This window comes from Gymnoscopelus microlampas (genome assembly GCF_963454915.1).
Source record: "Gymnoscopelus microlampas genome assembly, chromosome: 9".
NCBI lineage: Eukaryota > Metazoa > Chordata > Actinopteri > Myctophiformes > Myctophidae > Gymnoscopelus > Gymnoscopelus microlampas.
This window is the reverse complement of record NC_139946.1, coordinates 37,473,973-37,500,068: the sequence shown is the minus strand read 5'-3', so window position 1 is coordinate 37,500,068 and position 26,096 is coordinate 37,473,973. Positions and strand designations below refer to the sequence as shown.

General features: G+C 41.8%; 1 protein-coding gene across 1 annotated transcript in view; it reads right to left on the bottom strand.

The window, feature by feature from the left end:
* faf1 (Fas (TNFRSF6) associated factor 1) overlaps positions 1-26,096 on the bottom strand; it is a gene marked incomplete at its 5' end in the record, with an annotated part of 84,668 nt that overhangs the window by 20,661 nt on the left and 37,911 nt on the right. The window contains 7 exons of the mRNA XM_084066100.1: positions 3,492-3,580; positions 3,748-3,884; positions 11,311-11,465; positions 22,840-22,921; positions 23,472-23,535; positions 23,684-23,807; positions 24,153-24,248. Of these exons, the coding sequence (XP_083922226.1) occupies positions 3,492-3,580; positions 3,748-3,884; positions 11,311-11,465; positions 22,840-22,921; positions 23,472-23,535; positions 23,684-23,807; positions 24,153-24,248 (747 nt within the window). The remainder of the gene's footprint in view (positions 1-3,491; positions 3,581-3,747; positions 3,885-11,310; positions 11,466-22,839; positions 22,922-23,471; positions 23,536-23,683; positions 23,808-24,152; positions 24,249-26,096) is intronic.

The following is a 26,096-nucleotide window of genomic DNA, read 5'->3' as shown; positions in this document are numbered from 1 at the left end:
AGAGAGCCAGAACAAAATAACTGTGTCCATTGTGTTAATAATAGCATAAAGCCATTTGATTCTTCTACTCCGAGTGCCTATAATGTGTGCTAGCAGGGTTGGGACAGGATGAACCCATTGTGACGATCAGAGGGCTAAATTGTGGCTGGACTGGGGCAAATGGAAGGGACACTGTGTATTGTTGTTGTATTGAATATGAAAATGGATACATTAGTGCTTTTGAATGGTATAATATTTAACACTGAAAAGAAACTGTAATTGAGTGGCAGACAGGGACAATGGAATCAAACAAAACCGTTTATGATGTACAGGTCCCAAGTCACGCAACTATGTCACATAGCTAGTTGTTGACGGGAAAGGTGTATTTGGTCTGATTTTTTTCACTATTAACCTACTTAAAGGGATAGTTCACCCCCAAAAATGCCTTTTTTTCTATCGATTACACACCATATCTTTATACTAAGTTTACCGGAGTCCCCCAGGGGTCTATACTAGGCCCATCAGAGAGGGAACCCGACAAAGATCAATTAATAGCCTGTGTTCCAGTTCTAAATTTGCCTGCTCATTTATTTTCACTTCCGATTTAGCTTCTTTATGCTTAATCAGTTCTCTCTCCTGATTGGATAAAAGTGGTATCCCAACCTGAACATTTATTTTCTGTTTAGTTTAAGAGCTGGAGAGACCGGGAGACCCCTGTTACTTAACAAACACTGGAGTTATTTAACATTTATTTTAGCAAAATAAGTGCAATATCACTTACAGCTCCTTGAATTGGTAAATAAAATGATTCTTAAGAAGATAGAAGCATTAAAAACACAACACTGTGGCCCAACAGTAACAGTACTAGACAATTTTGTTTAAAGATGAAACAGCATGAAAGCACACAAGCTAGCCTCAACTACCTCTACATTACACAAGCTCAGTAACCACACACATACATTTGTAAATGAACCGATAATTAAGAGCAAAACATATTTTACACTGGGATAAATTCTGCCTCTCTCACATGCTTAAGTGATCTGAAAACATCTCCAATGCTGTCAGATTCAAAGACACGCACATAGCAACCTGCAGTGAGTAGTCAGCCCAACACCAACTAAAACATAGACAACAGAAATGACTGAGGAGTCAGTGAGGTTAGATGTTGTGACAATGTGGCCGTCCAGCTGCTCTGTTCTCAGACAGACACAAGAGTCACTGTCAGACAGGAATGTCTGGGTTGGTAGACATTTGTGGTCGTGTCTGAGTCTGCCCTGGGAGAGAGGAGAGGAGTAAAACATATAGACGTGTATGGGGCATGAAGAAAAACTAGATGAATAGCAAAGCTAATTTGCCATTCCGTGAAATGCATGCTTTAATGTAGTTGAGATTAGTCCATGTGTGATGCTTACTTCTGCTAAAATAAATAGAAATGTCATTAGAAGAGCCGAAAAGCCATGCTAGCTACACCAATATGGACACTTTGAACCAACCAACGAGGCGGCAGTGGCTCAGGGGTAGAGTGGCCGGATGGCCGCTCTACCGGCTACTCATCAATACACTGTCATCATACGTCCAATTTCATAATGATGGGATTCAAACGTATGGGAATATGATTGAGCATCAAAGGAGATTTAATTGAAACATAAGACATACAACACTAAAATCATATAAAATGAACAATAAATAAATACCAGGCTTAAAAAAAGACACCAGTCCTCCTACAGCACTTGTTTTTAAGTTTGCTTTATAAATTGAATAAAACTGACTTGACTATGTGAACCCATCACTGATGCTGGAGTGAGCATACTTTGGATACTTTATGCTGTTACTGGTCTTCTGACAGATAGCAAGTGAGTTATCCAATGTGAACATAGGGCACAGTATTAGTAATGATAAAAACAACCACAGAGACAATTGTTGTCACTCAGTCATCCACCCATCTGTGAAGGCCATGCCCCAAGGTTGTTAGTGACAACAGTCATTCCTCAAACACGGTTCCCATGCTAGCAAGCTATGCAGTATGCTCACAATGAAAACCATTACATCCGCATTGTTAAGATAGTGGAGCTGCCTGAGTGACAGGGCTTGCTCGCTGGCTGGATGGTGGGGCTGGCTGACTAATTGGTTAACGGTTAAACTCCTAATATGGTATGACATACAGTAGGCCTAATGTGGCTACAGTTGACAAAAGCAAACTAAAGAGATGTCTGAGAGATGAAAAGCCTGGGAATGACAGTGTAGAATTCAACATTTTCTGTGAATGTTTTTGCACAGTGCTGTACACCTTCTCTGCGTTTTAATTGTTTTAATCTTTACTCTTTTAAACAAAGAGTACTGATGTAACTTGTTGGCATTTGGCGGACTATAATGTGCCTATAGTGTAGCCTGCCACACACTGTTATCAATTTAATTTACCTCACTTATTGCCTGAAAATGGATACGACTATAGATACATACAACTGCAAATTCAATATAGCAGGACCCTCGACATGGCATTATTCCCATAGTCCCCACACAGCTGACTCTTAACCAAAACCCATCAAGAGTGCAAGACAGCAATATATAATGCCATTCTTTCCCTTGTTTGATGTCACTGAGTACACGTTTAATTGAAGGGAACGTTAACGGTTTGCCCGTGACAAAGGCAAGAGTGATTCAGGGGGTCAGGTGAAAGTCTTTGACACCGAGGGGACCTCCCCGTCCCTACTGTCCCAGATTCCTGTCTCCGACATGAAAGACTAGCGCCACTGTTCCCTGGCTTTCTTCTCTGGAGTGGAGCTCTCAATGGTGTTTGTCCACATTCTATTGGATTAAAAGAACCAGTCGACAGACACAGGGCAGAACAGGGCTGCCCACACACTGGCTAAATGAGAGAAGAGTCTGTATCCTGTGCCTATTCAAAGACCAAAGACCGTCATCTGCACAGTACTCTACTCTGGACAATGCTATGTATTTTCTGTTTGCCATTTCTTTCCTCAGTAGAGTTCACCATAGGCTAACAATGCTTCCTGATCTGTCCCAGCATGTCACCATTTAGCTCTGCAGCAGACCAGGGCATAAGCAGGAGAAATAACTGAAATGTTCTTTTTTTTGCCTTTTTCTTTTTACATGAAATGTACAAAAAAGAAAAAAACGTTTGTCCCTGCGGCTATAGATACATACAGTAAGGCATATCCAGTTACAGATAAATGACAGTTGAGCTAATTTAATTATCACTGGAATAAATCTCTATGTCTTTTATTTAACTGTAGTAAAAAACCTTTTATTCACCTTCAACAGACAGATCATTTATCTGGTAATTTAACTGGGCCTAAAGCCTCATTTATACCTCGTCACACAGCCTAATTTATACCTTGTCACGATGTGAAAATAACAGATTTTCAAGAGTTGTGTTGGGTTGAAAATCGTGTATTTCGGAAAGTTACACAGACATGCGACAAAGTCGCATGTCTGTGTAGCTTTCCGAAATTAGGTTTAACTCTAAAGTCCCTGACTGCTCCATGCGTCACCTCATCTTTGATGTCTTCTTGTTGCTGTGCTGTGAAGATTTCCATCGCTCCCATTAGCCTCATCATCAGTTCATCCACCGTTGTGTTGCCTGATGAAAGACATACCAGTGATTAAAAAGCATTAGTAATGATCAAATCTTTTAGCAATTTACAGCCGTTCCATGACGCATACACTGGTGTGATTTGAGGTGATGCTTTTCATTGTAATAGACAATTATAAGTGTTGTGAAAAAATAATGTAGAGTAAAAAAATTACCTTGAATAACGTTTAAAACTTCATTTGATGTGCGCTTGCCCATAACTATGAGGAGCAGGGGGAACTGGTCTGTCTTGTACGTCCGTATAGTCTGTGCCACAACGCTGCCGAAGTGCCTCGTACACATGGTCAGTAGTCTGTAAGGCAAAGCAATAAATCCAATCTGTGTTTCTTTTCTCGTATCGCTTGATTGTTGTTTTTGTCAACATTAGCAACAGAATGGCCTATCAGGACACAAAACACACGCACGCACACACACACACACACACACACACACACACACACACACAGACAGCATCGTGTGCATGATTTCACATGCACAGCACAAAAGAGGAATACACACTACTCATGGCATTAAGGACTTTAACCCACTGAGACCTGGAACGCATCCGTGTCATTTTTTGATTTGAGCTAAAAAGCATTATTTTACACTTTGGCTATTTTTGAAAAATCGTGAAAATATGTGCAAATCTTTGAATATATATTATTTTAAAGCGGACATTTGTAACTCAAATCTTTGCTTCTGGAGGGTCCCTGGAACACAATATTTTGAGATGGGGGTCGGCAGCCATATACATATCATTTTGGTGGGTCCTTGACATGAAAAAAGTTTGAGCACCACTGATATAGAAACATACGTTTTTCAGAATACTGGTGGGATTTAGAAGACATTTGTAGAATCGGCCTCAGGTCTCAATGGGTTAAAAGCAATTCTGCTTTTTTTTTCTCATTCCATCAATGATGACCAAATTAGTATTCCTCACCAGACACCCAGACTTGATAGGGCAAGATGGATTTCTTATTCCATTACAAAGACAGAACTTTTTAAATTAACATTTCAGGGATGGAAAAGGGTAGCAGGCAAAACGGGGCCCCGCCAAGCTCCCTGTAAATGTCATAATATTAATGAGTTGCTATAGACTGAATGCAAATATAGATTAGCTTTTTTTCCTCCCACGTTTTTTAATAAGATCTACTTTAATAACTGGCCGGTAAAATAGAGGAGTAATAGAACGAACGGCGTGATAGAGGGTCAGAGGAATGGATGAAGATGGGAGGGATTGAGGTGAGGCAGACGGTGTGGGGATATAACACATTACACATTCATTCAAAGTTGAAGGAGCCACTTTCTGACTTTTAACCCATTAAGACCTGAGGCAATTCTTAAAAATGTTTTCTAAATCCTAACAGTTTTTTGAAAAAAAATGAAAAAAATATATTTCAAGATTTTTCAAAAATAGCAGATCTACAAGCTCATAGCGCGGCACTCGGTGCCGCGCTATGAGCTTGTATATCTGCTATTTTTGAATAGCCAAAGAAATCTAAAGTGACACAGATGCGTTCCAGGTCTTAATGGGTTAAGACTGCAAAATTGACAGGTGTGAGCTCATTGCTCCAATATCAAAATTATAATAAGGAAGGTATAGAAGAAAAAACTTCAGTATGAATAGCTTCAAAGGACCCAAAAACAAGAAGAAAGACATTCTGGGGGAAGTACCTTTAAATCAAACACATCTAGAAAGTTTGAACTTTTGTTGACCTTCGCCTTTAAAGGTAAGCAAGTTGATTCCCCCCAATTCCTAATGATCATCTGCCCCGGACACTTGTCCCTGTAAAGACTTAACCCCTGGCAGACAATAACAATAGCCCAGAGGTAGACTCTCTAACCTGTAATGAAAGACCAGGCAACAATGAGCACTACCTCGGAGAGTAACCCAATCTTAATTCCCCCATTAAACATAACCCAACCTCCTTCAGTTCCTACCTACAGACCAAGGAGTCAATGCACCACATAAAAAAATATCATTGTGCGACAAAAAAACAACAACAACAACAAAAAATGATTGTTCCAGAAACACAACCTAGATGTAACCTGTATCCACTGTCACAAAGCAATAAGAGAAACACCATACTTGGGTAGTACTAGATACAAAAGTATTGACTAAGCATTGAGTAGAGCAGGAAGTCACGATGTACCGGGAGCGGAGGTGAACAGTTCAGTTCAGCCTTCATCCAGCCATACCATAACATGGTAAAGAATGTAGCCTAGGCTTCACCGGGCCCTGTGGCACCTTCTCTATAGGAATTCAATGCAGAGGAAACACCTGCACGGAAATCACAAATACATGAACCCTTGGCACTCGCGAGCAACCATGAGCTTCAGGCTTCGGTTGGCTGGTGAATATGATTGACGGGTTCCAATTTGTCCACCCCTCCCCGCCTCCTCATCTCTCATGGCACATCAAGGTAGCCAAAGTTAGTTAATGTTTCACCCACACTGTCAAGCTGACGGTTTCTCTCCGTCAAAGTGACGTGCGAAGATGTGAGTCGACTGGCTGGGCCTGAAATTCGCTCCACTGGGCAGTTGATGAGTCAGACTTGTACAGTAGCACTGCAGGGGAACATTTTAGCCAGCCACCTGTATGGTAATACGTATGGGAACCGGATGCTGTGCTTGCTCACTATGTAGCACACACGTTAAGTCAACATGGACAAGTTTTGATTCGAAAAGAACTCGTTCTCCTCCGTTCGGACAGTAATCATGTTTTCAGCTTTCAGGAAGTCAGGAAACTAGTCAAGTGTACCAACTGTATGACTACCCCCGTCGGCTATACTGACATACACTACCACATCTGAGAGTTGGCATCAAAGTGAACTCACGAAAATCACAAGTACGTGTAAAGACACGTTTGAAGACTACGCTCATGTTGACAATCAACACTAATGGCAAGGCTGAAAGCAAGAGTTTCAGTGTGCGTGTGTGTGTGGGGTAGTTTGGATTGATTGCCACGCGTGAGGACAGTAGCGCATCTGTGAGATCATATCATCTGCATTTCCCGTGGGTGACAATTACGCTGGCATGCAATGAGTGGAACTGGTTTTTATGCATAATTAATCATTTTACTGGGAGGACTGTGAGAATATGGAGAGGCAATCCAACAGGCACATTCCAGTAGCGGCTGGGTTCATTAAACACACACATACACGGAGCCAGGACACCTTAAACAGCCTCTGTGATTGACGCCAATCACCAGTCACTCCGGATCAAGCAGGGAGCGTGAGAAATGGGGAGGCGAAAGTGTGTGTGTGCGTGTATGCATATAAGCGTGCATGCATGCGTTAGCAGCAAAGCCACGACTGGCTGTGCGCAATGAAAGGCTCCAGATGTTAGCCTGCCTTTTAATGTGCAATAAAAAGGCTCAGCTGGGGCAAAAAGCAAAGGGGTGAACAGGAGAGAAAGGGGGAAAAAAGAGAATGGAACGAAGGAAGGAGAGAATATCCTTAGAGGAAATAATAGAGTAGTGAGGTCAGTGTTGGGAGAGTCCTTCTTAAACGGCGCCTACCAGGGGGCCGGCTTAACTCTGGAGGTAACAAGGCAGAGAGAGGGAGAGAGAGAGACAGAGAAAGAAATGGAGAGAAAGGGAGTGAGCGAGAGAGGAAGGGATAGAGTCCGAGGAGAGTATTAAGGGGCATAGAGAGGCAAGGAGAGCCGAGGTCCAGCCTGGGCATAAATGGGCTTAATGAAACCCCTTTTCGCCTGACTGGGGAAAAGATTACATGTTGTGGGCGCAAAAGGTCAAAGGAAGGTCAGGTTGCAGGAAACAGAAGAGAGAGTGACTTCCTGGTTCCGTCACTTTTGGGAGCTCCTAGGAACACATTTGACAGTGGATGGAGCTGAGGATAAAACACCTGCAGTCCTTACAAATCTCAAAATTGATGATGGTCCGGTTACATTCAGAGAGTTTGCCAGAGTAAAATCCACTCTGAAGCAGGGAGAAAGTGCTAGGACGCCGTTGAGGCCCCAGAGGTTATTTTGAACTGCAATCTAGCTGACATTATTCTTGGGATCTGCATCTCTCATGAAAAACAGCAATATGGTGTCCCTCCCAACCTACTACGGGGCCAGAGGAGCCATGTACACGGGTACAAGAGCCAAAGTGATGACCCCAGGCGGCAACAGTGAGAAGTTCGATATCCTGGCCGGGGTGTTGCAAGGGGAAACCCTAGTCGGTTTCTCTTCATTATTGTCCTGGACTATGCACTTAGGCAGGCCATCGGTGGACTGGAGCATGAACTCAGCCTTACTATTACACCTAGGCAGGGGTGTAACAGTGATTTCTTTACTGGCAGAACGCTATTTTAATGACGTCACGCATTTCATTTGACCTTGATGTGCGATTAATTTCACATAGCTTTACGGGTGTATAAATAGTAGGAAACATGTTTGTATAGGAAATTACTAGTTTTTAGCTTAGTTTTAGTCTTTACAAATCTTTGTGAAGTTTGCTTTGAACAGAGTATCTTTCTTTTCTTCAACGGTGGCTGAGGCATTCTTGTTGCATGCAGATAGGATAGGCCCACTGGCAGCAGCAGTCCTGTAGCCAAAATGCGGTGTTGCTTACATGTTGGCATGTGAGGAGTGAGGACACATTTGCACACTCACCTGTAAACCCGTTATGCAAAGTAACCATTTGGGTACTTGGCTCATAAATCGAGGGGAACGCGTTCTAGCGTACACACGCGTGCACATCCGTGCGGAACGCCACGGTGTCGCGTGAAGCGATCAATGCACCTAGGAGGTCTAGACTCCCCACTGCTGTAGTCTTTCCACACACTTTCCACTTCTCTCTGCCAAGCGGCTTGACTGAGGGGGGGGGGCTGCGCACTGGGGCAGCAAGTTCATCCAAACTGATCAAATCACATGGACATGCTCCACAGGAGTATACCCACCAAATAACATTAGGAAACCTCTGTCTTCAAAACATGTCATCAAAACCTGTCGGTTCTCCTCAGTGGCTGGCGCAATTGATCTGAATTTGGACACAGGCATTGACCATTAGCATATGCACAAAATAACGACGCCAAAATGTGAAGATCTGGATCCGGATCCGCGGATCCAGTCCAGGTTTTCTTATTAAACTTATTAAAAATGGCAAAATCAACAGGAAGTTGACATTTTTATTTAAAAAAAAAACAGTACTGGGTTTGGTGATGTTCTATATTGTCTGAATCAACTTTGTTTGGGTTCATTTATGTGCTAAAAGAGTGAGTTTGAGAGCAGTTTTACCGTACAATGCAAGTCAATGAGGAGCATATTTTGAATTATCAATTTCTAATCAATGGAGAAATTATTTTTTATTTCTTGCCCACCTTTGGAGTTACATCACGGCAAGGTAACTACATAACCCAAACCTCTACCAAAGTGGTCTTGCCCTTTAAACACCAACTTCTCATGGTTGTGGGAGCGACGGCTCCACGGCCACACGTGTGTGTGTTCGCTGACGCGGCGACGGGTCGCTCGCCCGCGGGTTTGTGTGTTTGCTGTGGGTCCACGATGCGGCGTCAGGTCGTGTTGGAACTGTTGCAGCTAGGCAGACATCGAACACAGGCCTTGCCCATACATAACTAAAAGTCTGCAAATACTTTGAATGCACACATCCCCTGGTATGGACTAGTCATGAATACAATTGTCTGTTATCTTGTCAATCAAGATGTTCTTTTGCCAGCAGTTTGTGTGTTCCAGACTGTAAGAATAAGTGTGCTAATAATTGTGACTTGACATTTACCTCACACATCTCCCCCTCTCTCTGCTTTTCTCTCTCAGGTCCATCTGTCCAGAGGCAATACGCAATTGCTATCCAACCCGATGACAATAATTGCTTTGGGATAACTTGTGAATATGAAATAACATGGAGGGTTTCTCTAATGGATTCCGATGATGACCAATACATTGCTACAGTGAAGGCTATGGTGTACTGTAGCCTACAATATACATACGCACACCCATATTCATGAATGGTCGCCGATTCTCGAGTCCTGCAACTCGTGTGCGCAACTCGTCATTCCTGGTGTACCAGAATTAAATGAGCTTGTCACGCAATGGATACGGATAGTGGAGGGAAACACCACCTTGTTGAGCAAAAAGATAAAGATGTTCAGAGTTGAGGGGAGCACAACATCCTTTCAGACAGATTAGTCAAGACTGACCAATCAGGGGGCCTCATCATGCAAACAACGCCTTTTGTTAGCACCATCATCCTACCCCCCCTCGGCCCCCCCGCCCCCCTTCAGAAGTGAATGTGAACATAGACCCAAGAGAGACACTAACACAGACCAAGAGAGAAAGAGTGAAAGGCTGCAAGGATGGATGTCGGGGTTGCATGGCAGTAATTAAGATGTCATTAAGATGTCATCTTATGAGATGGCCTGACGTAATCTAAACTGAAAAAAATCTATGCATTACAACCATTACTATCTTGTCATTCTTTGGAATGTCAGCGTGAATGTTGATATTGCTTTCTAATCACCTTTTATGGCATTCTACTATAGTCAAATAAAAAAGAACTGTTCACATTCCAATCACATTACACAAAAAAAATATGTTAGGGGTGCAATAGTTCATCTAACTAATCGATTTAATTGATTATAAAAAAAAGAATCAATCCTAAAATTGTCTATTGGGAGGGCCGGCGGGCGGGCCGCCACGGCACTCTGACACAACCATAAACAAACAATACACCCATATATAGGCAGGACCACGGCCACATCACTCTGACTCAGACATAACCATAAACAAACCCGATACACCCATATATAGGCATGTCACTATCGACTAGGGGTGTGCCGATACACTAATTTCACGAAACGATACGATACGATATTTGGCTCACAACTTCGATACGATTTCGATACGATACGATACGCACTTTTTTTATTATGAAAATATATGGAGGAGAAAAAAAGAAAATGCAAACAAATAATTCTGTTTTTGCATTATTCAGACATGCAAACTTGTAGTCTTTGTGTACTTTGTGTAATGTATTGTGTATGTCCTGCCTGTATCTTGAGCGGTGACGTCATGGTCACAAAGCAAATTTCGGTGAAAGCTGACAATAAAGTTGTATCGTATCGTATCGTATCGTAGCTTTTCAGCTACAATAGCCGTTTTGAATCCAAATAGTATGACACCTGACCCAAAAAAAAAACATGTTGTCACTCTTTTCACTTCGGGGCCGTTTACATGCCTGATTATTATGATTTTATTTTTTTTTCAAAAACGATATTTTTTTTTCCAAAACGATACATATCGTCGCGAAAACGTATCGCGATATATCGCGGGACGACATATCGGCACACCCCTACTATCGACATAATCAAACAAACCTGATATGACCATCTATAGGCATATCACTATTACTCAGACATAACCATAGACAAACCTAATATGCCCATACACAGGCATATATGAAGATCCGGCTATCTAGAGCCACAGTTCAGACCGCTATGCCCATGTATGGTCATGTGCATATACGTCATGACCGACTTCAAACTCGGTGCACGCATCGGCAAGGATGTTGATTCATTGACATGATATATATAATCTTTTATTTTCATTATAAAAATAAATATTAATTAAATAAGTTATCAATACAACAATCGCTACGAAGATATTCGATAGTTGCAACCAAAAAAAAAGTATATATATATAAATATAAATATTTTTTTTCCTTGCTAATAATGCACAGTCCACCAGAGTGAAGGTGAAAGAGCTGAAGCTTGTACCTGGCTTTGTTGGCTTCTTTAGTGATGTCCCAGGCCCATGTTATAAAGTTCTGGCTCAGGTATGAGACAATGGAGTCGGCACACATCATCTGGGAGCAGAAGACATTGCTGAGGACACTCTCATCGTTATGGAGGTAGATGGCCAGCAGCTTTCTCTGTGGAGAGGAGGGGAAAGGAAAGGAGATGGGGACAAGGACAGGATTTAATAGAACTATTTATTCCATGTCAAACTAAACCTCCTCATTGAGTCACCAACAAATTCAATCACTTTAGGTGAGGTGGTGTACCAGTGGCGTTCCCAGAAATTACATTTAGGGCAGGCGAGATTTTTTTTCTCTACCTACCCCCCCCCCCCCCCTCCGAAGGGGCGGGGGGGGGGGGGTTCTCGGGGAAAAAATCTCGGGGCAAACAAGTTAACAACGCAACACTGACTACAAAACTGAAAAACGTTAATAAAAACAATATGCAAGTATAATCAATCAATCAATTATTCAGCAGTGGTATCTTCATGTTGTAGTTTAATGGTTCAAGCTGCTCTCATACTCAGAGCCCCTTTTATGCCTGGTGAGTACAGGTGATGGCACAGAGACCCCCACACCTAGCACTCCTGGCACCCCATGAAGATAAAGGCAAACATTTGCATCACTATAGTATAGGCGACGTCGCTCTGCTGTTTGGATACGGTAGTGATTAGCTGCCTGCCCGCGTGAATGGACGAGGTCCGACGGCCACTATTCTCTTTGGATTTTTTTCACTGCCTGTTTTTCAGTCTTTTACTTTATTTTCTAGGGGAGGCTAGATTTTAGTTGGGCAGGCGGCCGCCTGCCCTGCCTCTATGGTGGGTACGCCACTGTGGTGTACTCTAGTAAAGGTTATAGGCAGTATACTGTAAACACTTTTTGTTTAACTTTTAACAATTTAGCCAGAAATGGCGGCATTACTAGACCGTCAGGGACCACACAAGTCGGAGACGATGTAAATCGTGAACGATGCAAGTTGGGAATGCATGCCCCAACCGGTTATGCAATACCCATGATCCCGTTGTCATAGTACCCAGTGCGGGAACAGTTAGAAACAGGCACCAGCCTACTCGGGAATGATGCAAGACGGGAACAAATGCAAGTTGGGCATGCATTAACTCATTCCCTGCCAATGACGTCTTTTGACGGCTGTTTTTTGTAAGCCCACACCGCCAATGACGTCTTTTGACGTCTCTTCAAAAATATATATATACTTTTTTTTTTTAGTTTTTCACAAAAAAACGCGATCCAAAGATTTACTGCTCCATTCACTACCCTGTTAAAATATTAGGGACTTATTTCTGAATCTCTGCTCCTGTGTTTTACTATGTATTTTTGAGCGAAAAATGCTATTTCAGGAACAGGAATCACGATGACATTTTTTTTTCACGGAAGCACAGTGAAACCCTCCATTTTTAGCAACCATCAGGGGATCTATCATACTGGAGATAAATATTGTGTGACTACTTGAAAAGGTAATAAAATCGCAAAATCCTGGCACTGGGACCACACAGCCAGAAATAAGTCTGGCAGTGAGTTAATAGATAGAAGATACATAAATAATAAGAAAAAATAGGAAATATACCCATTTTCAATATAAAATATTATATGTCAAAACCTTAATTTAAAGACCGCAGACATCCCTCTCTTTAAATGTATACTTTATATCTTATTCAATAGCCTAATTTTAACAATGTTAGGTAAAAATAAAAATAAATGAAATAAAACCCCAGGGTATTAATTGAAGTTTTTACGGAGAACGGATATGCATCACTCTGAGAGACGTGCTATCATGGAACAATCTTTACCTTGACATGACACGGGAAATTACAACCAATCTATTCAGTCAGACACAGTATAGTATACACTTTTGTCATGTTTCTGTTTAAAAAATGTAATAAAAATGAAGTTACACAACGAAGGACGTTTTACCCTGAGGGACAATTCTAAAATGAGGTTTTAGATGGCTTTCTTCAATCGAGTTGATTCCTGTGTTGTGTCACAGTCAGGGTTGTCTGTCCATGGAGTGCAGACAGCATAGTAGGGGGCGTAACCTCTGTGATCTCTCGGGAGCTACTGAGCAAGGTTACAGGGCCATGGGTCTCACGAGAACTCAGATTATCATCATTATTATTTTTACCTTCCAATTTTCACATTCAAAGGTTAATTTTTTATATTCAACGATAGGTTCTAATATGCTGCACATGGATTAAATTGAAAAAAACAATAATCTGGCATTTAGGTTTAAGGATTTGTGAGATTTAATTCCTACACCAGGGTGAACCATCAGGGAAAAGTAATATATTTGTATCCCAAGATTTTGCAACCCCATTCTTTTCACCCAGTGCCAATTGTCTAAGTAATCCTGGGCGCTACACTCCCTCTGCCAGCCTAGGGAGAGCCCAGAGCCGAGCTCATGCCTCCTTCAATGCATGACAGCTACAGTAACAAGCTTTCTTATCACCCGACAGGGAGGAGTTTTCCCCGGTAGGACGTAGCGCGTGGAAGGAACACGTAATTCCAACCTTTCCCCTACATCAGGCGGCCCGGCTGACCAGGGGGGCGCAGTATAGAGACCAGGATTACTGCATGTTTTTGTGAGGGTACCTACCCCTAGGGGACACGGGGAGAACATGCAAACTCCACACAGAAAGGCCCTTTCACCAACCCGACATAGGGTCCACACACTACACGACCATGGCACACCACGAGACACCATTAGGCAGGCGGCATCACTTCCATAGACCGAAGGAAGGAGCAAAAAAGCAAATACCACACAAAAATCAAGTGGCCAGTGGTGTAAATAAAACTTATCTGGGAGGCGACCAAGCTGTGGAGGAAAAAAAAACAGACAAATCACTCTATTTATTTTACACCAAAATGCCAGCGGCCTGCACAGGGTAGCAGCGGCAGGGCCAGACAATATTGACGAAAGCTCCAGATCCAAGGATATTGACACCATCATATAAGCCTGGAAGATTTTCACAACTGGCAAACTAATTAAAAAACAAACACAGCCACAAACAGAGAAGGTTCCTGGGGACGATGTAGGAGATAATGCTTTCTAAATTACATTGCTTAACCCATTTAGACCTGGGACGCATCTGTGTCACTTTAGGTTTCTTTGGCTATTCAAAAATTGCAGATATACAAGCTCATAGCGCGGCACCGAGTGCCGCGCTATGAGCTTGTAGATCTGCTATTTTTGAAAAATCGTGAAAAGATTTTTTTGTATTTTTTTCCAAAAAACTGTTAGGATTTAGACATTTTTTAGAAGCGGCCTCAGGTCTTAATGGGTTAAAATAAATAAAGAAATAAAGAAATCTCCCTCGGTTGTTCTCTGCTTCGGTTGTGGGTTGTTCTTTTTCTTCCGCAACCCCCCAATCACCACTGTGAAGGTGTACTCTAGTCTAGGGGTTCATTTCTCAGGAGTGGTAAACTAGGCTACATGCAGGCAAAAGAAAAAAAAAAAAATCCACACTGGGCGTAAAATGTGAGGGAACGTGAAAGAAGAAGTTGTGCTATATTGTGGCCTCCGTAGAATGGGAGAGGGAGAGCACTGCTGTGTTTGCTCAACGATTAGAGCTTTAGAATAATCTCCTGGGCTCCTAGAGAGAAGGAGCTGGGGGCTCATTCATTGGACCAATTCAACGGCCTGAAAAGATTAAACACTCATGCTGAGAAGACAAGCAAATGCAGTCTTGAGAGAATGGCGAGGGGAGAGGGAGAGAGAGAGAAAGGGGAGGGAAAGTTTTAGAACATAGAAAAAAAAAACCCTCTCATACAGACTAAAAAACAATGACACGCAGACAGACCCACAAGCATGCACACACAAACTTCGACTGCGGTACACACAAGTCAAAGACTCATGCTTGCACACATGCACGCTTACAGCAAGTGTAAAGACTAGTCAAAGTGGGCATTTGGACAAACTGAAGGTTCAAATAACAGAGGCCCAGTCATCTTGGTTCAACTGTCCACGTCCCTCTGTTCTCTCTCCTCTTTCAAGTCTGATCTTTTGTATTGCCTGTTAGCGGGGAGGAGCAAATCCCCACTTCAGCTAAATTACTAGGTCCAAGCGGAGCTAGATAGTGACCCCCATAGCCCTTTCCTCACACCTGTTCCTAAATCACAGCCCGTATTGTGTGCGTGCGTGCGTGTGCGTGCACCTTTACGTTTCACATAAGTGTCAGCATCGACCCTGGCTTAGCCTACTACTGTATAATCATTATTCCACTGCACAATTCAACGAGGGAGCTGAAGTCGCTGCGACGCGTTGTCAGTTTGTTTGTACAGTAGATTGGTTATGTTCAGTGTGCAACATGACGCACAACCAAGTATAAAACAGGCATTAAAAGGTCCTTACACGCTGGGAGCGTGACGAATAAATGATCAGAAAATGAACTATTCATTTGGTGATGCTGCATTCATACAGGTAGGTGCTTTTATTCGCAGTGAAAAATCTACCTCTTTCAAAAAAGAATTACATCACTGCATACAATAGTTGCGTTCTGTGTGGATGTACTCATGACATGCAGGAAAATGTAATTAATGCAAATTAATCCCACTAAATAAATGCTCCCGGGGTGTAAGGACCTTTAGACTCACATTAATATGTACAGTATAATGAACACTGAAATAAATATAAAATCGGTTTATGGGTGGACGTCGCAAACATAAAATCTAAATTTGATTGGCCAAATCCGGTCACAAACATAACATCCAGATTTGATAGGCCAGTGCTACTATATTTTCAGGCCGCAAAGCCTGAAAATCTAAAATACCTAACTTTCAATGATTATGAGCTTTTTGTGCTTTTTCTTTTATGTGTGTCAGTGGTGTAGCGGTTAAGATGCTGTAGGGGTGTAAAAATGCATTGTGATGCATCGAGTTGGTACGATTATAAGCAGTTATAGACAACTTACGCAATATGCTCATTTTTAGCCAAAATTAAATGCTCATGCGATTGTAAAGTCATGATCCCCGTTTGCTTCCAGCGCGAGCCCGACCCTATCGCTAATGCAGAGGAGTGTGTCAGAGGTGGAAATAGTTGCAGCAGAGGCGAGGAGAAATCAGTGGTGGGAAGCAGCAACGTCTAGCTACTCCAGCAGCCTGAGAGACTAAACACTGTTTAATTATTAGCGTTCAAACAGGGTCATGATTGTGGCATGGGACACCTGCTTCCAGGTCATGCTCTCACACTCCCCCAAAACATCTCATGCCACAGTGACACCATACAAAGCAAAACCACTCCCTGATAAACACCTCTACTGAACCTGCTCTCTTTCACCCAACAATAAGTTCACATCAGAATATCGAGGATAAAATATGCTTTTCAGTGTTCCCCCATGTATACTGAAGAGCGACAGGCAACGTTATTGGCTAAGGATTTTCCTTTTAAAATAAACAAAGATTTGTAATCATGCTGTACAGGAAATAAAAAAGTAAAAGCCTTAAAGGTAGGGTAAGTGATATTGTTTTGTTAAAATAAGTGTTAAATAGCTCTTTATTCTGATAGTACTCATTGCGATAGAGTGTTTGTTCAGTAACAGGAGTCTCCCTGTCCCTCCAGCTCTTTAGTAAACAGAAAATGCATTTTCAGGTCGGGATACCCATTTTATCCAATCAGGAACGAGAACTTGCACAGAATACAGCTTAAACAAGTGAAATTGGAAGTGATGGCACCAAGAAATGAGCAAACAAAATCGGAACTGGAACACTATAAGATTGAAGCTGATAAATGGGTACTCTTTCCTGAGTGGCTGAAACTTTTAAACCCACTTAAACCCACCTCAACATGTATTTTCTGTTTGTTGATTACTATCAGAATGTAGTGCTTTAACCTTTTAACAAACAACATTTTGTTTTAACCAAAAAATGTCACTTACCCTACCTTTAAAACAACAAACGAAGTTACATGGAATAACTTTTTTGAAGCAGTAGTTCAATGTTTTGTTTTGACAATTTCGCCACAGTAGGCTTTAAAGGAATATTTCTTTCCGAAAACAGAAATACATTTTGAAAATTCATGTGCTGCTGAGAACTTACAACCGTGATATTGTTTTTATTGTGTATATTCAACTAATACTGAGTAACAGGAGAAAAGTCCTCCTTCCACAGTTGTGTATGTGATGATTTGTTTTTATAATTCTGCATTAAAAAGGATTGAATCGAATAAAAAAAAATTGTGGTAAAATTACATTTTATTCTCCACCAATTCTCCCTCTCACTTTCTTACTGTTTGTATCAATAAAGACAAAATACAAAGGGACTGCCCAATCGAATTGTAGTCTTAGTGTCTACTTATAGTAGCATTAGAAACCATAGCAAGACTAGTGCACATTCCATCAGCAAATTATGCAGTATGGATACATTAAAAAATATATATATATTCTAGCAATATGCGCTATTTTTGTTGAGCGGGGGAAAAATAATTAAGTGATGCACAAATGATGTGTTAACTAATAGCCAGCACTTAGTGGCTCAGCACACAGGTCAGGATATAGACCACTGTATAATATGTGGTTGGGACCTGTGTTACATTTAATTCCCTCCTCTCTGCCCTTGCTTTGCTGACTCTCTCCACTGTCCTATCTTTATCTGTCCTTCCAAACCACGTGAAAGATAGACAGCAGGTAGTTGTACATGAACTATAGGGCTTTGTGTCATGTGAACTGTTCAATCATCTGTAAAATTAATCTCACTCCCACTCTCTCTGTAACCAACATAAATGTGCATTATGAGAGCAGCAAAAAAAGAACAGAAAAGGGGTGTGTGGAGGGTACTAACAGATGCTACATTCAGAAGGGTCTGAGAAGTATAAACTCAGCACTTTACCTCACACATACACACACACCTTATTCTCCCTTTGATACGACTGGTTTGCTTTGCAGAGGCAACATGACACCTGTGAAACAAGTGTTTGTTTGGTTCCAACAAATGAGCCTCTGTACCACGGGTCGTTGGGACAGGCAGGTGTAATTCCCCCCCATCAGCTCCGTCTGCATGATATGAGGCTATAAATGATACAATCCTTAACAACGTACACAACAGTGCCATAGTGTCTATGTTGTCAGTTACTGGGAAGTCGGATGTCAATAAAGAACTTCCACAGAAATAGGAGTTATAATCTCAAGGGAAACCGGATTACCTGGTTCAGTCACCATTATTAGGAAATGTGCCCATAATCAATCCCATGTGTCTACTCGCTCATACATAAGTTGCAATGAATGAGTTAACATGAGTTTAATATGGAAGGTTAAGAGAACAGAGTAGAGGCAACCATGGGAACGGAATAGATCAGTGGTTCTCAATGTTTTTTTTTGTTGCTCTGGACCACTAGCATATCTCAGTTAAATAATAACTGTTAAGGGCTTGATTTAATTCACCTCAAATTAACAAATTGAATTAAGCCCTTAACAGTCATTATTTAATTTCAAGCTCCCCCCACACCACGCCCATGTCCCCAGGTTGATTCTCAGTCAGGGTGGTGGTCCCTGGTTCATAATCAGTTGAAAACCCCTGCCATAGACAAAAGATGGAACCTCATCACTTTCTCAGAACGCGGAAGTGGAATAATGGTCATGGTGTGCATTTGGCGTCCTGATCAGTAGGTTATCCAACAATAAATGCACAAAATCTCTGTCCGTCTGTCTGTCTGTGTGTGTGTGTCTGTAATTCACATATCTCCGTCCGGATAGACAGATACAGAAATCTCCATATATGGGCATTAAAGGTACACAGACGGGTACGACGGGTACTCTAACAATGTGTACAACGGGTTTGCATAACAACTTGCATCATTCCCAAGCAAATAACAAATAAAGCATCAAGTGACCAACAGCTGTTGCACTTTTTATCTCTAAAAGGTTCACATTTCTCAGTCTTTCCCCTTTCCCCAGCGTCATACTTCTTTACTCTTAAATGACATGAAATGGTATTTTGAGAGCATTTAAATTTCGTAACAGGAGCTGTGCACGTCTCAGCCAATCACAGCAATAGGGGCAGGGTTTAGGGTTACCCCACATGGAGCTTTGCAACTTTGCATGGCGAGTATATCATGACCCGCCTGGAGATCACGTTGGACCTAATACTAAAATATCAAATATCAAACAAGGCAACGTTGAATCAACTTCGTTATCACATTGCCTATTGCTCACCTTAAATGTTCTCAGAAACACATTTTAGTGTTCTGTTTAGCTTTAAAAAGAGATTGTTTAATGTGAAAGATTGATTGACGGGTTTAAGTGTTTAAGTCTGGGAGGCCACAGGCTCTTAGAGAAGTGTCATACTTTTCGATCTTTGCATTCAGTTTTCACTTGGTAATAAATCAATAAATACAATTTAAATTGGGATTTCTGGCAGACAGCCTGCATTTTCATTTAGGCTCAATCAACCCCATTCAGTGGATGTTATTAGTGTTATTGGAGGATGTATTTCATTATCAATGTGTGTTAAGATAGGGTCAGGGGTGGCTAGAGAATGAGAAAAAAATAGAGAGGGAGAGAAAGAGTGAGAGATGTAAGAGAGAGAGAGAGAGAGCGAGAGAGAGAGAGAGAGAGCGAGAGCGAGAGAGAGAAGGTGAGAAACTGATCGGATGGTAAGCTAAGTCTGGAAAAGCAAACACTTCAAAATGAAGAGCTCAAATGACTCATGTAGTGACCACACACACACCCACACACACACAGAGAAAACACAATCAGTAGTGAACCACATGGCAGACATTAAACATACAAAAATAGTATAATAACAGAGATGTCTGAATGACACATTTCCGACTAGTTAATTACCAAATTTAACATTACCAGTGATTTAAAAAGCGGATGTCATCTCCCAAGGGCTGAGAGAAATGTTTACTGTTATTTAAATAATATATTACCACAGTATTAATAGTATAATTGTAAGTGATGGAAGTAGATCTATGAAAGTAAAATATTAATGACTAGTAATATTAGAGATCGTACAGAACATTTCTAATCAGTCAGTTGAGTTAATTAGATTAACAGATGGATTATACAATATACAGTAGGCCTATACACACACACACACACACACACACACACACACACACACACACACACACACACACACGGTGAGGATGTAGTGCAATACAATCAATAATTCTAGATTTAGATTCTGTTGATCTATATGCTATATTGCTGGTGTGATCGATATCAGTATCTGTGGAACATTTGTACATTCTCTGAGTTACATTAACACTGAAGATTTTACTGTGTACTTGGCAGTGATAATTCCTTGACTACCCCTCTCCAGAAAGTATTTCTGCATTAAGATCCTAACTTCTTGATATCTGTGAGTTTTGGCACAATCTAGTCTTAAGTGGTTGTTATTACTAAAAAGCTGGAACAACAACATCATGAGAGACGATGTCGACATGAAATGACCAACAACTCTTTTCCAGGAATATCCATCCCTCTGTCTCCAGTCTGCCACGTTGCTCTTTCCTTTTCCTTTACTGCAGGAAAGGCACAAAGTAAAATCTCCAGCGTTCATTTATCCATGATGTACAACTCCCGAGTGTGTGTACACATGTAACAAAATGGACCCTTAACAGGTCCATTTGGCTACACTTGTACGCATGAGTTAAATTAACACTGAGGATTTTACTGTGCACTTGGCAGTGATAAATCCTTGAATCCCCCACTCCAGCAAGGCTATGAATTTTTATGTGTCTTTGTGTGTGGCGGCCAGAGGAGTGGAGGGCGGAGGAGAGTGGGGTTAGTGCGATTAACCACTGCGTTGATGGGGATTTAGCGGGGATCGTGGCCAGCGATGGGTGGCCTATCTGTCTGTACGCACTGACTAACCACTGATCCCCCAAAGGGTTCAGCACAGCTCAGCTCAGCCTAGCAGCCCAAAGCATTTTCATTAAGGGTGGATTGAGTCTATCTCAACAGTCGCTACCCCCTCCCCCAGCAACACACACCTTCAGAAACACTTCATCAAATGCAGTGTTTTACTTAGTGATTATTCTCTCTCAGCCTTTAAGAGAGTGAGACTGATTCCCTTGTATATTAAAATCCACTGAATCCTCCCACCACGCAAATCTGACCCACACCAATATCCACTTAACAAAGCTGGTCCGTGGCCAGCTACGATGATGTGGGAAAGAGAGACAAAGGCCCATATTCAAAACAGAGGGAAGAATGGTGAAAGGGGTGGATAGATGGATTGAAGGGAGGATGGACTATAAGAGAGGGCAGCAGGGTTGGATGCCGACCAACCAGGCAAATACTGGTACATTATGTCAATAGCTGCAAGTTGCAATTATGTTTTCTAATCAAACAACTGTGGCAGATAGCATTACTTGGAATTTCTATTCTACTCCTGACGCTTAGCTGGCAAATAAAATTGAGAAGGTAGCTGGTCAGTGTTTAGCGTGAACCAGTCACTGTGGCCAAGGGATGATAAGATTAGGTTCCCTGGTCTGAGGTGAAGATTTTACAGCACTACCATGGGTGATCATGGTTTGTTTTAGCCACATGAACCCTAGAGTCCCTATTCGGGGGCGGCAGTGGCTCAGAGGATGAGTGGCCGCATGGTGAACCGCAAGGTTCCCAGTTCGATCCCGGGCTCCCCCAGAGTTAGTGTCGAAGCGTCCTTGAGCAAGACGCTGAACCCCTAATTGCTCCCGATGAGCTGGTTGGTGCCTTGCATGGTTTCCTCCGCCATCGGTGTATGAATGTGTGTGTGAATGGGTGAATGTAATGCACAATCTATGTAAAGCGCTTTGGATAAAAGCGCTATATAAATGCACCATTTATTCTGGGGGCAAACATTCAGCAAAAATAGCCAATATTGTAGATTGGCTATTTTAAGGAAGATATTTGGAGTAGAAGGGAAAAGGGAGGGGGCCTAGTAAAGGGGAACTCGGGTCAATTAAGTATATAGGGGTTAAGTGCTCAAAACAACATGAGTGTAACACACACCATATGGTTTGCAGTTTCATTACCCAAATTTCGAATGGTCTCAAACACACCTAAAGCCATTTCAAAACAAAAAAATGTGTGTGGTACGGTACAGCTCGGAAGCACAAGGGACACATGGGCCATATTGTGTTGGCTTAAAAGAGGAGATCAGTTGGGCAGCCGGCAGTGGGCCAAACTTCTATCTTCTTTTTCCTTCCGTTTATCATCCCCTCTTCTTCCTTTCCCTCACTCATTTCTCTCTCACCACTCCTCTCCACACTCCCTCTATCCCATCTCTCTCCCCGTCTCCCTCCCTCGGTGCGCCTGGTGATCTGAACGCCCCCTAACATCTTGCTGTGTCCTCACAGTCTAATAAGACTGTAATCCACACAAGCTGTCAGTTGATACAAGCCTCCTTAAAAGGACAAAAACTGAGAAATCGGCAGGGGGGGGGACCAGCTAAATATAAAGCCTCAGCTGTCGGGGTGAAAATTTGATGCAGGTTTTGATTAAATGATATCAAACAGTGGCTCTGACACGTTCTCAATGTAGGGGGGGGTGTGTGATGGAGTGCTACTTACATCTCTAGCTTTGCCGTAGAAGGCCTCTTGAGATGCCGACTCCAAAGTTCCAATGTAGAACATCGGATGGACCTCTCCATACCTACACACACACACACAGAGTTCAATTTCAAATGTATGTGCAATAAAAGTTTAACTCTTTAACTGCCAGAGTAATAGTCTAGTGTTACGCTACTGCCAGCGAAAACGAGGGATATTATCAACCTTTGAAAAATCATGGAATATTTTCTGTGAATGCTATCTGCACGGTGATCCCCTCATTACACACACAGGGGTCTCGTAGAATATCTGATAGCGGTCATCCGTTCCATAGTTGTGGCAAGTTGAAAATAGCAATAGAATAGTTTTGCCAAAAATATATAGTGTAAAAAAAAGTAAACAGGAGCCAAGATTTTTAAGCAATAAGTTAACCAGGGAGTGAATGGAGCAGCACATCTTTGGATGGCGTTATTTCTGGTTCTGTGTGAAAAAAATGAAAAAAAAGAAAATCGTCCAAACTCGTCCTTGGCAGACTGGGCCATAGAATTTGACTAATTAATTCGTCTATTGCAGGCAATGAGTTAATTACAAAAAAAATCTGTGCAAAACAAATCCCTAAACACCACAGTAGCAGCATGCGGGGCTTCACTCACCTTGTTGAAAATTCGGCAGTAAAGTGCAATAAGGCATCACCTTCATTTTCACTATGTTCTGGCACTGCAGGGTGACACAAAAGAAACGAATGAGCTTTGGGTGTGTGTGTTAATGTGAAGAGTTTGAATATACATCACACAAGTCGTTTCATAAGAGTCGAGTGAATGGAACTTTTTTGAAAATAAACACAGCAAAACCTCTTGGCACGTACTCATGGGGGTCTTCCGACAAGTTGAAGCGCCCATTCCGAACATCTCCGAATCATCCACCCCGAACTCTGAAGCGTCTTCGAAATCATCTCCCTCACTGTCACTGATCATGTGGACATCTGCACACTGTAGAAAGAAATATATATTTGGTTTACTAATTAGCAATTACTTTAACCTATTAAGACCTGGAACGCATCTATCTGTGTTATTTTAGAATTCTTTGGCTATTCAAAAATAGCAGATATACAAGCTCATAGCGCGGTAGATCTGCTATTTTTGAAAAATCTTGAAAAAATGTTTTTTTATTTAAAAAAACAACTTAGGATTTAGAAATAAAAATTAAGAATCGCCACAGGTCTTAATGCGTTAATACAACAAATAGTAATCGATTGATATCATGACTGTATTATGGATAACTATTTAACAGGGAATAAATATTGTGTGTGTGTGTGTGTGTGCTCGCACACATGCCTCTTCTGTGGGCTCTTGGGTATTGGCAGGTGAGGACCTTCGACACACACTGAGGTGATGGCAGGGATAGCTGATCCCAGAGACAGCTAGCGTCATCTTGAAAACACAAACAAACAGAGGAAACATCACAGTTAAAACAGACAAGAGGAAACATCACAGTTAAAACAGACAAGAGGAAACATCACAGTTAATAGCAACACAACAGGAAACGCCATTGATGTTCTCAGCTTCTGAAAGAGGCGGTTAGGTAATGGAGAAGAACATAGGCTAATAAAATACAAGTTCAAGGCTGTATTTCCCCATTTAAACTATGTGAGTTTGTGAAATGTTAACAATTATTTTTATTATTATAATTATTACTATACATTTTTGGGGGATATTAAAGTAACTCAACATTACAATACGTAGATTTACAACCATTCAAATCATATTTAAAGTTTAAGAGCATACATTGACTGGCGAATCGTCAGTGGCAGTGTGGCAGAGCCTGCTGCCTACTAGTAGCGTACTGCAACTTGCAAATAAACACAGACAAACAAAAAAACTGAGTTGTGCAGTAGGGGGCGGGGCCGCGAAAAATACATCAGTCGCCACATTTTGAGAAAAAGAAAACAAATGTATAAAGCAGGGGTCTTCAACGTTTTCAGGCCAAGGACCCCCTAGCTGAGAGAGAGATGAAGCGGGGACCCCCTCTATATCTATATATACAATTTGAATCCTGCGCCATGTCGGTTGTCCGTATGCGACGCCAGTGTGACGGTGTGACGTAATCTGACATCACGATGACAACGCCAGTGTGACGTAATCTCACGACAGCATGACATCACATGACATCACATGCTACCTATAAATTCTAGGATGCCGTCAGATCGCACCAGTTCGACGGCTTCCATAGTGATAAATAGTAATAATCTATACAAGGAACTCTCTCCACCACAAGAACTCTCTCCACCACAATGACGACAACTTCACCAAAGCCACAACGGCTGGAGATACAACGCCAGACATGGCGCACTGCAAAGTGAACGACGCGTCACGCTAGACGTTCGGGCCGCGTAGCGGCCCGAACTTCTAGTTGTATACAATTGTGTTTCAGATACACTTTTGTGGCTATTTTTTCCCTCTACACAGCTATAACTCTTTGCCAAAAATAGCCGATCTACAAGCTCACAACGCCTCGCAGCGCGAGGCGTTGAGCTTGTAGATCTGCTATTTTTGTCTAAAGTTCTCCTCAGAAAAGGAATACTAGGGTTCAAGTGGTTAATGTAAAATAAAAAAATCATATCACACAAAGATTTGGCGGACCCCCTGTAGTAACTCTGAGGACCCCCTAGGGGTCCCGGACCCCCTGTTGAAGACCCTTGCTATAAAGGCTGCGACCAAAATGAAACTGGTAGCAATAAATGATCAATCAATGCATTGATCACATCGCAGCAGTTGTACAATGAAGGATAAAGCCAAGCCGTCGGTTGTACAACATGTCGCAAAATGACATCTTTCCTCCATTCGTTACAATGAGCCAGTTGCTACAATCTGTAAAAGCCTCCAACTTTGGAACCAACGTGGATATAATACAAGCACAGTGACTGTCAATAACATGGAGAGAGCGTTTGAGCTACAGCAAGTGATGGAACTTGGCTAAACATTGCAGGCAACTGCAGGCAACTTAGTAAAAAAAAAATTAACATGACAGTAACAAAATAGAAGCTGATTAAGTAGGCTACTACGTTAAAACCCATTAAGACCTGAGGCCACTTCTAAACATTTTCTAAATCCTAACAGTTTTTTGGAAAAAAATATAAAAAAATAATTTTCACGATTTTTCAAAAATAGCAGATCTACAAGCTCGTAGCGCGGCACTCGGTGCCACGCTATGAGCTTGTATATCTGCTATTTTTGAATAGCCAAAGACATCTAAAGTGACATAGATGCGTTCCAGGTATC